Source organism: Dendropsophus ebraccatus, chromosome 4, assembly GCF_027789765.1.
Source record: "Dendropsophus ebraccatus isolate aDenEbr1 chromosome 4, aDenEbr1.pat, whole genome shotgun sequence".
Classification (NCBI taxonomy): Eukaryota; Metazoa; Chordata; class Amphibia; order Anura; family Hylidae; genus Dendropsophus; species Dendropsophus ebraccatus.
In genome coordinates, this window is record NC_091457.1 from 165,659,569 (window position 1) to 165,672,922 (window position 13,354).

Here is a 13,354-nt window from a genome sequence, read left to right on the forward strand (position 1 = left end):
CTATCTATCTATCTATCTATCTATCTCCTATCTATCTATCCATCTATCTCCTATCTATCTATCCATCTATCTCCTATCTATCTCCCATCTCTCTCTCCCATCTCTCTCTCATCTCTCTCTGACAGCTCAGGGCACCCTGACAATGTCTCCCGGCAGTGATGTTACTTCTGGATGTGAAGATGATGAATTACTATCATGAATAAGTGCTGCCTGGCAATGTCTTACTCTGAGCGGGCGGTGCTGCCAGCCCTGACACTGAGCCCAGGCACTGGCAGAAAGGGGGCAGGAGAAGGGAAACTCTTATAAAGTCCACCAGACGCAGCACAGGACAAGGGGCGGCCATGAATATCACCACCCGACGTCTGAGAGTAAGATACACATCACAGGCTCAATGATGCAAACACATCTCTATCCACAGAGCGGTCACTGTTCTGTATAATGGGGTGCATCACCTGCTATCAGACACTTATACACATCTGTAATTCACTTCTATAAAAAACTGGTCTTCCAGTACTTATCAGCCGCTGTATGTCCTGTAGGAAGTGGTGTATTCTCTCCAGTCTGACACAGTGCTCTCTGCTGCCATCTCTATCCATGTCAGGAACTGTCCAGAGCAGGAGAGGTTTTCTATGGGGATTTGCTGCTGCTCTGGACAGTTCCTGACATGGACAGAGGTGGCAGCAGAGAGCACTGTGTCAGACTGGAGAGAATACACCACTTTCTGCAGGACATACCGCAGCTGATAAGTATTGGAGGACTGGAGAGAATACACCACTTCATACAGGACATACAGCAGCTGATAAGTACTGGAGGACTGGAGAGAATACACCCATTCTGTACAGAGCTTTCCGGCTGCTGTCTGTGCACTATGTTATCGGTATATATGGTATATATCGGTATATAGTGCGGGGACTGTGGGATAGAGCAGAGGATCGGAGCAGCAGAGCGGCCGTCACTCCTCAGGACTTGGAGCTCAATGGCTTCAACTATTACAATGTAATCAGATTTTACACACATAATCTGTCACTGTCACAAGACCCAGCGGCCAATGAGGTAAGGTAGAGAGCAAGTGCGGGGACACGAGGAGGGTCATACACTATGTACACCAGCACAGCAGTATCATACACTATATACACCAGCACAGCAGTATCATACACTATATACACCAGCACAGCAGTAGTATCATACACTATATACACCAGCACAGCAGTATCATACACTATATACACCAGCACAGCAGTAGTATCATACACTATATACACCAGCACAGCAGTATCATACACTATATACACCAGCACATCAGTAGTATCATACACTATATACACCAGCACAGCAGTATCATACACTATATACACCAGCACAGCAGTATCATACACTATATACACTATATACACCAGCACAGCAGTATCATACACTATATACACCAGCACAACAGTATCATACACTATGTACACCAGCACAGCAGTATCATACACTATATACACCAGCAGCACATCAGTAGTATCATACACTATATACACCAGCACATCAGTAGTATCATACACTATATACACCAGCACATCAGTAGTATCATACACTATATACACCAGCAGCACATCAGTAGTATCATACACTATATACACCAGCACATCAGTAGTATCATACACTATATACACCAGCAGCACATCAGTAGTATCATACACTATATACACCAGCACACCAGTAGTATTATACACTATATACACCAGCACATCAGTAGTATCATACACTATATACACCAGCACATCAGTAGTATCATACACTATATACACCAGCACATCAGTAGTATCATACACTATATACACCAGCACATCAGTAGTATCATACACTATATACACCAGCACAGCAGTATCATACACTATATACACCAGCAGCACATCAGTAGTATCATACACTATATACACTATATACACCAGCACAGCAGTAGTATCATACACTATATACACCAGCAGCACATCAGTAGTATCATACACTATATACACCAGCACATCAGTAGTATCATACACTATATACACCAGCACATCAGTAGTATCATACACTATATACACCAGCACATCAGTAGTATCATACACTATATACACCAGCACAGCAGTATCATACACTATATACACCAGCACAGCAGTATCATACACTATATACACCAGCACAGCAGTATCATACACTATATACACCAGCAGCACATCAGTAGTATCATACACTATATACACCAGCACATCAGTAGTATCATACACTATATACACCAGCACAGCAGTATCATACACTATATACACCAGCACAGCAGTATCATACACTATATACACCAGCACAGCAGTATCATACACTATATACACCAGCACAGCAGTAGTATCATACACTATATACACCAGCAGCACATCAGTAGTATCATACACTATATACACCAGCAGCACATCAGTAGTATCATACACTATATACACCAGCACAGCAGTATCATACACTATATACACTATATACACCAGCACAGCAGTAGTATCATACACTATATACACCAGCACAGCAGTATCATACACTATATACACTATATACACCAGCACACCAGTAGTATCATACACTATATACACCAGCACACCAGTAGTATCATACACTATATACACTATATACACCAGCACATCAGTAGTATCATACACTATATACACTATATACACCAGCACATCAGTAGTATCATACACTATATACACCAGCACACCAGTATCATACACTATATACACCAGCACAGCAGTAGTATCATACACTATGTACACCAGCACAGCAGTATCATACACTATATACACCAGCACAGCAGTAGTATCATACACTATATACACCAGCACAGCAGTAGTATCATACACTATATACACCAGCACAGCAGTATCATACACTATATACACCAGCACAGCAGTATCATACACTATATACACCAGCACACCAGTAGTATCATACACTATATACACCAGCACAGCAGTATCATACACTATATACACTATATACACCAGCACAGCAGTAGTATCATACACTATATACACCAGCACAGCAGTATCATACACTATATACACTATATACACCAGCACAGCAGTATCATACACTATATACACTATATACACCAGCACACCAGTAGTATCATACACTATATACACTATATACACCAGCACAGCAGTATCATACACTATATACACTATATACACCAGCACATCAGTAGTATCATACACTATATACACTATATACACCAGCACAGCAGTATCATACACTATATACACTATATACACCAGCACAGCAGTATCATACACTATATACACCAGCACAGCAGTATCATACACTATATACACCAGCACAGCAGTATCATACACTATATACACCAGCACAGCAGTATCATACACTATATACACCAGCACAGCAGTATCATACACTATATACACCAGCAGCACATCAGTAGTATCATACACTATATACACCAGCACATCAGTAGTATCATACACTATATACACCAGCACAGCAGTAGTATCATACACTATATACACTATATACACTAGCACAGCAGTAGTATCATACACTATATACACCAGCACAGCAGTAGTATCATACACTATATACACCAGCACAGCAGTAGTATCATACACTATATACACTATATACACTAGCACAGCAGTAGTATCATACACTATATACACCAGCACAGCAGTAGTATCATACACTATATACACCAGCACACCAGTAGTATCATACACTATATACACTATATACACCAGCACATCAGTAGTATCATACACTATATACACTATGTACACCAGCACAGCAGTATCATACACTATATACACCAGCACATCAGTAGTATCATACACTATATACACTATGTACACCAGCACAGCAGTATCATACACTATATACACTATATACACCAGCACAGCAGTAGTATCATACACTATATACACCAGCACAGCAGTATCATACACTATATACACCAGCAGCACATCAGTAGTATCATACACTATATACACCAGCACATCAGTAGTATCATACACTATATAGACCAGCACAGCAGTATCATACACTATATACACCAGCAGCACATCAGTAGCATCATACACTATATACACCAGCACATCAGTAGTATTATACACTATATACACCAGCAGCACATCAGTAGTATCATACACTATATACACCAGCACACCAGTAGTATTATACACTATATACACTATATACACCAGCACATCAGTAGTATCATACACTATATACACCAGCACATCAGTAGTATCATACACTATATACACCAGCACATCAGTAGTATTATACACTATATACACCAGCACATCAGTAGTATTATACACTATATACACCAGCAGCACATCAGTAGTATCATACACTATATACACCAGCACATCAGTAGTATCATACACTATATACACCAGCACACCAGTAGTATTATACACTATATACACTATATACACCAGCACATCAGTAGTATCATACACTATATACACCAGCACATCAGTAGTATCATACACTATATACACCAGCACATCAGTAGTATTATACACTATATACACCAGCACATCAGTAGTATTATACACTATATACACCAGCAGCACATCAGTAGTATCATACACTATATACACCAGCACATCAGTAGTATCATACACTATATACACCAGCACATCAGTAGTATCATACACTATATAGACCAGCACAGCAGTATCATACACTATATACACCAGCAGCACATCAGTAGTATCATACACTATATACACCAGCACATCAGTAGTATTATACACTATATACACCAGCAGCACATCAGTAGTATCATACACTATATACACCAGCACATCAGTAGTATCATACACTATATACACCAGCACACCAGTAGTATTATACACTATATACACTATATACACCAGCACATCAGTAGTATCATACACTATATACACCAGCACATCAGTAGTATCATACACTATATACACCAGCACATCAGTAGTATCATACACTATATACACCAGCACACCAGTAGTATTATACACTATATACACCAGCACATCAGTAGTATCATACACTATATACACCAGCACACCAGTAGTATTATACACTATATACACTATATACACCAGCACATCAGTAGTATCATACACTATATACACCAGCACATCAGTCACTTATATGTAAAAGGCTGATACACAACTACCATGATTAAGCCGCCCTGGTGTCTCTTGGATAGTGATCCCCCAACCGGTGTATCTCCGGCTGTTGCAGAACTACAACTCCCATCAATTTCTATAAGTTCCAGACGGCAATGTAACTTATTACACTGTAACACAGACCAGTATATGACCAGATTATATCATGTATGTCGGCTGTAACTTATTACACTGTAACACAGACCAGTATATGACCAGATTATGCTGCTTTTCAGCCGTGTCTCTTCAGCTGCTGCAGAACGTTGTACTTCAGCTGTCATGGCACGATGAGAGTTGTAGTTTTTGGGGATGGTGGATTAGGGGTTAATACCAGGACAATAATCCCCCCACATCACTCTATATCACAGGTGTCAAACACCAGACCCTCCAGCTGTCACCAAACTACAATTCCCATCATTCTTCGACTGTCCCGGCATGATGGGAGTTGTAGTTTTGTAACAGCTGGAGGGCCTGAGTTTGACATCCCTCATCTACAGTATATAATCCTATACACAAGGCTCTCATAGCAATAGCCCCTCCAGGGATGAGGCCGGAGGTCAGCGGCTGCGGACGGATGGTGCTGCATCTCTCCTGGGCTGGATGCCACAGTACACAGCGCTCACTGTCAGCACCGCGGCCATGGAGGATGAGGGTGAGGATCTATCACTGTCCCGATCACCACGTCTGCATACATCCCATACACTTTGTCTCCGTTATATACACCACAGTTACATGCACAAAAACTCAATTTTATCTGCATAATACATGTATCCATATATATGCATCTGTATAATAAACACACATACATATATATATATATCCGTATATATGCATCTGTATAATACACACACATACATATATATATATCCGTATATATGCATCTGTATAATACACACACATACATATATATATATCCGTATATATGCATCTGTATAATAAACACACATACATATATATATATCCGTATATATGCATCTGTATAATACACACACATACATATATATATATCCGTATATATGCATCTGTATAATACACACACATACATATATATATATCCGTATATATGCATCTGTATAATACACACACACACATATATATATATATCCATAAATATGCATCTGTATAATACACACACATATATATATATATATCCGTATATATGCATCTGTATAATACACACACATACATATATATATATATCCGTATATATGCATCTGTATAATACACACACATACATATATATATATCCGTATATATGCATCTGTATAATACACACACATACATATATATATATATCCGTATATATGCATCTGTATAATACACACACATATATCTCCATATATATATATGCATCTGTATAATACACACACATACATATATATATCCGTATATATGCATCTGTATAATACACACACATACATATATATATATATCTATCCATAATTATGCATCTGTATAATACACACACATTATATATATATATATATATATATATATATATATATATCCGTATATATGCATCTGTATAATACACACATTATATATATATATATATATATATATATATATATATCCGTATATATGCATCTGTATAATACACACACATACATATATATATCCGTATATATGCATCTGTATAATGTATATACAGATGCAGCAGAGCTGAGTGTGTCATATGGTACACTGCACAGAGTTATAGAAAGTCTACGACGGGTCTGATGGATCCTGATGGACACAAAGGACACAAGGATCTGCGGCTCTCATCACATAAAGCTGCCATCTCCAGTGGTTGCAAAACTACAACTCCCAACATGCTCAAAGGTTTTCAAAATGACAACACCCATCATGCCGTTTCGCCTGAAGCTGCAACACTACAACTCACTACAACTCTGAATAATCTATAGTGCAAAACAATATACAGGAGAACCAGGAGTACAGTGTTAACCACCTGTGCCTTTCCAGCTGGTGCAAAACTACAACTCCCAGCATGCTTTGGCATTTAAAGTTGCAAATGAATGATGGGTCTGATGGATCTTGATGACGCACAAATGACCCAAGGATCAAATAATGCTGTCATCTCCAACATGTGGCTCTTCAGTTGTCGCAAAACTACAACTCCCAACATGCTCAGAGGTTTTGAAATGACAACAGCCATCATGCCGTGTCGCCTGAAGCTGCAACACTACAACTCCCATCTGAATAATCTATAGTGCAAAACAATATAGAGGAGTATCATATGGATTCTACCAGTGTTTACAAACCAGCTGGTGCAAGACTACAACTCCCAGCATGCTCTAACATTCAAAGTTGCCAATGTACAATTCTCATCCAGCCAAAGTACCCCTCTCCTGTGCTGACAGCTGAAACCACAAACCTGTCGCCTCCATCACAGCTGAAACAGCAAAACTACAGGCAGCCAAAGTTACAGAACTACAACTCCCATCAGACTAAACTCTGGCAGAGAACTCTCCATTACACATCATGTAGTTTACACCGGTGTCTGCGGCTGCTGCAGCACTACAAGTCCCAGCATTCTCTGACAGCTATAGGAATAACCTCTAAAATCAATCAGGTCACCACAGCTCTCCATCTCTGCAGGGATTGCTGGGGTTTGTAGTTCTCCACAATCGTCTTATAGCATAGAGATTGGGAGGTGGCAGGAGCGGACGATCCATGTTACCTGCAGAGGTTGATGGCCAGCGGCAGCAGCAGAGGAGGAGGCATGCACCGAGGAGCCCCGCAGCCTTCATCCTGCCCGTTCGGGGTGCTCTCCGTCCCGTAAGCTTCCCCCCAGCTTTCCTCTTGTTTCTCTCCAGCAGATCCTCCTGCAGCCTGGGAAGGAAGAGAAGAAAACTTCAATCTGTAACTGATGAAAACATCCTGCTGACATATCCCACCCCCAGCTCCATGCAGGACACGGCGGCGGAATAGCAGAGCTCTCCGGGGCGCACGCTGGGCTCTGCTGACACACTCTGGATCCAGCAGAACTCTGTGCAGAGGATGCAACAGATTACAATGCAAGAAACCCAAGTGCAAGCATGCAGCTGCTGATCCAGAGAGAGAGAGCGCAGCTGGAGGATGGGATCTGCCCTTCGAGGCAGGGGTCACTACTATCACCCCAATGCCATCAGCCGGCAGGGAACACTCACCCCAGTCTCAGGCACAGGCTGCCCAGCTTCTGCTGCCCGCTGTCAGATCCCACTGGGCTGAAGTTTCAGGCATCTCCGGCTCTGGGACACTCCAGGCTGCAGAGAGGAAAAGAAGAAGGCGGAGCTCTGGCTGTCCCCGGGGCGTGGCCACTGCTGTCCTGTACTGTAACAGCTGCTGGCAGGGCGGCAGGAGGAACTCTATCGCCATCCAGTGGCCGCAGTCACTATTGTCCTGTTACATGATTTATGGTCAATAATGATGATTATTAACAGAATATTGTTAGTGTATTCAGATACTGGAGGGAGGAGAGGATTACTATGCAATAAGAAAATTCTTCTCATTTACTCAAACTATGACATTAAAGCATTTTCTGGCAACTTTTTAATTACGTCTGTGTAAAATTGATCCAAAATTGTTCAACACTAAATTCCATGCGGATTGCACCAAATCAGCATTTACAATGACTTCAGCTCAGAATGGAGCACTGTATATATATATATATATATATATATATATATATATATATATATATATATATATTTAACATGACCAATAAACTGCAGTTTTTTCAGCTTTTTTTAAGCATTTTTTTCTGGTGTTCACTTAGAAGGTGTTTTCTGCTATCTTATTCAGTGTTTGTTTGTTTACACCACTTCCTGCAGGGCATACAGCAGCTGATAAGTACTGGAAGATTTTTAAATAGAAGTAAATTACAAATCTGTGTAACTTTCAGTTGATTTAAAAAAAAAAAAATTCTGCTGAAGTACCCCTTTAACATTATAATTTATACTACACATAGAATGCGATAAAATAAATATATCCCCCCAAAAAAATCAGTGGCAGGATGGCTTCTTTTTCTTTCCCTCCCAAAACATAACTTTTTGAAACTAATGGTATACGCAGTGATTGTGCTGTAATTAAAGGGAGTCTCATTAGAACGACCTTTTCTTTATATCACGTTTTTATGTTAAACATGTTTGCTGTTGTTTTTTCAAAGTTTTCATTTTTCTATCTTTTTTTTTTTATATAATTTTTATTATAAAGTTCCAAAATATAACAATAAGAAACCACACTTCCAATACATCAGCAACAGATAATTACAATATCAAAAATGACAGCACACCCAAAGATAACCCTAACCACCCCCCCCCCACCCCCGCCTCTTTCATTTTTCTATCTATATTATAATATAATCCTGATATCTTGCAGTTTTCACTCTTCCCACAAGGCTGAAACTTCCTACTGTGTCAGGGATGATAAGGAGAAGGCTGCAGTAAAGTGATTCGTGCAGCATTGCAGCGTCATGTGACACCAGTAGATAGAGAAGACAACAGACAAAGCTCAGCCTTCCCCTCCCTGTGGAGTGATCTCTTCAAAAAGGTCACAGAGCGTTCTCAGTAATGTTTCCCATTCATGACAATAGGACATCACCCAACTAGGCTTGCTGTAAAGCATATTACTAAAAATACTGTTTAAGGCTATGTTCACATTTAGTCTGTCCATTGCATAGCAACGCACGGCTTTATACTGCTGGACACTGGGCGCCGTTTGGCATGTTCCTGCAGCCATTACCGCTGTATTAGCTGCAGGAACCTTGTCTTTTTACAACTGATTTGTGGGCACCATTGGCTACAATCAGTAGTGGATTATAATAGGAGCGTTTCAGGTGGCAGCCCGGGGCCCTGAGCTCCTGGGGGGCCCATGACCACCAAAAAAGTATAATACTTTCAGTGGTGTACTGTCTCCTGGCTACACTTCCGCCATGATTTGCATGATTCACTGTTTTTTATGGCAATTTTGCACAAATCAGGACATCATGACATTATCTGTCCTGTACTATGAACGCCAGGCTAGTGCTGCCATAGTTACAGTGGGGTGGGGGGGCCCAGACTTGGTGAACAGCCCGGGGCCTATGGTAAAGTTAATCCGCCCCTGGCTACAATGTAAAGTAGACTAAAATGTAAAGTATGCCCACCGGCCGTACATTACATTGTATGAACAGCTGATGTTTCCAGAAATCCGAAAGAATGGGCATGTTCATTATTTTAACGTCCATTTTACAGAACGGACATTAAAATAACGAAGTAGAAACACAGAAGGTGGCATTGCATTAAATTCAATGCAATGCTGCCGCTGCAGAAAAGAATGGCCCCTGATTTCAATGCAATCAGCGTCCATTCTTTTGAAAAAAACAAGATGGCTGCCCCCATGGTGTAAAGATTAGAAAAAAAGAACATGTCCTAGTACTCGGCAGAAATCCGTAAAATTCCTTTAAATTGTCCTCGAAAAAAAAAACAAAAAAACTTTCACCTCCTCAACAAGCAGCGGCCCTGCCATCAGGTGTCATGGTGACCAGAATCCTCACTGAGACCGACCTTCACCTTAGTCATAGGGTTAGGTTATCCAGACTTATGGCTTGTCCTCATGAGTTATGCCAAGATTTACCATTACCCCCATCCACAGGATAGACAATGACCAGCTGATCACTGGGGTCCAACCCATCATGAGAACGGGGGTGCCCAGTGAATGAGATTGACCTTACACACATGGAGTTTTAGCGGGTGGCGTTTTTCAGATTCTGTGGGAGCTTGGGAAAAAGTAGCATTCTAAAGGGGTGGCGGCTTTTCTCCCATATACTTCAATGGGATTGCGCTGGTTGTCTCGAAAATGCTATTTTAAAACCTTAAAAAAGGCCACACAAAAAGACTGTGTGAGGGCGCCCTGATAAAATAGCAGAGATGCGTCCATTTTATGCCGAGCCCGCTCTCCGGTACGGCTTATCGCTGCATGAACTTCTTATTTTCACAATGAACATAAACTTCTGCCCCCAAAGACAAGGTCTCTGATCCTGGGATAATGGCGGTGTCTGTGCGGCTGGCGGGTGCTGAGACAAGTACATGTCATCCCAGAACGTAGAGTCTTTTCTTCTCAGCCGGACCGCGCCCGAGCAGATCAGCAAGATCCCGGTGTCCTGGAGCCTCCTGCACATCTGCAGATTCCGACTATCTATCCAACATAAACAGCAGGAATTGTGCCCCCCCCCCTATAGGTGGACAGCGCGGCCTCTTTATCCTTACTACCTCATCGTTGTTATCTTATCTGTGATATTGCAGCGTCCATTGTTATCCATCCCATGAGGTCATCCCTCGGAGGAGATGACCTCACTGACCCCGGGCCGGCGGCTGCAGGAGAGGGCTATTATAACATGCGGTGTTTATAAAGCTCCGGGGTGGGCGAATCACGTAACATCTGGTGATCTGTATGACAAGGTGGACCAGGGCGTCTCTCATCACCACACAATATAGGGGAAGGAATGGAGATTGTTTCATAAAGTCATCTGGAAGGAATACAGCGGCCGTACACGAGCTAGATTCCACCCAGAAGAGAACACTCAAACAGAAGCAAGAAAATAGCAGAACTTTACATTCTTATCATAAAATATCCAATAATAATTTCACAGTAGAACACTACTACCCTCAGCTAGCCCGCAGCATAATGCTCATCTTCCTTGTGGGCACCACAGTCATCACTCCCAACATTGACTGAGTCAGAGCTGAGCCGCAGTTACTGGCCAGTTAGCTGCTTCTGGCGGCCATCACGGTGTAGTGTAGGTGCTGCGGGTGTGGCATCACCCCACGGTCGGTCACTGATAGCCTACCCTAAGGATAGGTCATCAGTTGTGTATGCTTGAAAACCCATTTAAATTCTATAAATTCCTAAATGGACAAATGAGTGGTGGCGGCTCCTCCTCCCAATCGCAGTGATCGGTATGGCAGTTCCCTCGATGGTTGGGCCATATAGCAGCTCCTATACCGTCTACACCAATAGTAATGCAGGTCATCACCGATATGTGGTAGCTGTACAGTCGTGTGGTGTATCTGAAGCATTGCACAGAAGACTGAAACGGGCTCTTGGCATCCAGCATGAAGTATTATATATTATTTCTCTCTGGTCAAGATGCTGTAGGGCTGGGGGCAACAGACACAATGGGGCGAATTTATCAATTCATTCTTTCCTTCCTGATCCCATCGAATGCGGAGATGAGCGCACCACATGGAAGGATTCTTTAGCCGGTAAGTAAAATTTACATTCTTTTTATTTATTTTTTTAGAAACTGCTAATTTTTGCACATTGACTTCAGCTGAGAGCGCTGACACTCTACCGGGAGATCCATACCGTTACTGCACCCAATGACTACTTTAGCAGCTACAGATACACTAACCATTGTGGGACTTCGGGATAAACTTGTTGCAATGTAAGTACAAAGAAAAAAGTAACTTGGTCTGAGAACGTTTTTTTTTTTTAAATTGTTATTCGTAAAAGGAGCAAGATTTGGTAACATGACCTCCCTGTGCCCCCATCCTGATACTGTACTGGGTAGAAATCCCTTTCATTTTAACCCACTGTCACCTGATCAACTCTGCCAGTGGTCGGGCTCTTTCCGGCTCTCCTCCAGTGCCCATCCGTGTCTGGTACCCTGTAGAACTGTGGAGATCCTCCTGTGGAAGCGAGCAGCACAGCCTCCTCTCCCTGCTGCCGGAGGACTGAGTGTGAGTGAGGCTGCGGCGCCCTCCTACTCTAGAGTCAGGCAGCCTAGATCCTGCATGTGTAACCCAAGCGCTGAATGATTCAACTCCCCAGGGCCTCGTCCGGACATCTCCCGCCGCTCCTCCGCACGTGTCACCGCCATTTTGCCTCCCTGGGCGCTGGATGGTGAATGACTACTGCTTCCCAATGACGCCTGAATTAACCCCTTCACCGATAGCTGCACCAGACAGCCGGCACTAGAACCAGCAGCTACCAGCACCAGCAGGATTGCAGTCACCTGGGAAGTTGTGTGTGTGTGGGGGAGTTAACTGATTAACCCCTTCTTTACTGATACAGTTTTCTCCATAGATACAGAACACCTCACCCACCTTATTATTGGGTTGTGGAATGAATCCTCCGCATTTCAATGATCTCTTATGGGAAGATTTTCTTTGATATACGAGTAATTTGGATTACAAGCACAATCCCGGACGAAT

The 13,354-nt window shown here is 42.1% G+C and overlaps 1 protein-coding gene across 3 annotated transcripts in view; it reads right to left on the reverse strand.

Moving 5' to 3' along the window:
- The window catches only part of TGFBR3 (transforming growth factor beta receptor 3), a 159,049-nt gene extending 150,624 nt beyond the window's left edge, over nucleotides 1-8,425 (reverse strand). For all 3 annotated transcript variants that reach the window (XM_069967662.1, XM_069967661.1, XM_069967660.1), the window contains exons 1-2: nucleotides 8,330-8,425; nucleotides 7,861-8,012 (exon numbers count right to left, since the gene is read on the reverse strand). In XM_069967662.1, the coding sequence (XP_069823763.1) occupies nucleotides 7,861-7,930 (70 nt within the window). In that variant the 5' untranslated portion in view covers nucleotides 7,931-8,012; nucleotides 8,330-8,425. The remainder of the gene's footprint in view (nucleotides 1-7,860; nucleotides 8,013-8,329) is intronic.
- Between the last annotated feature and the right edge of the window lie 4,929 nt (nucleotides 8,426-13,354).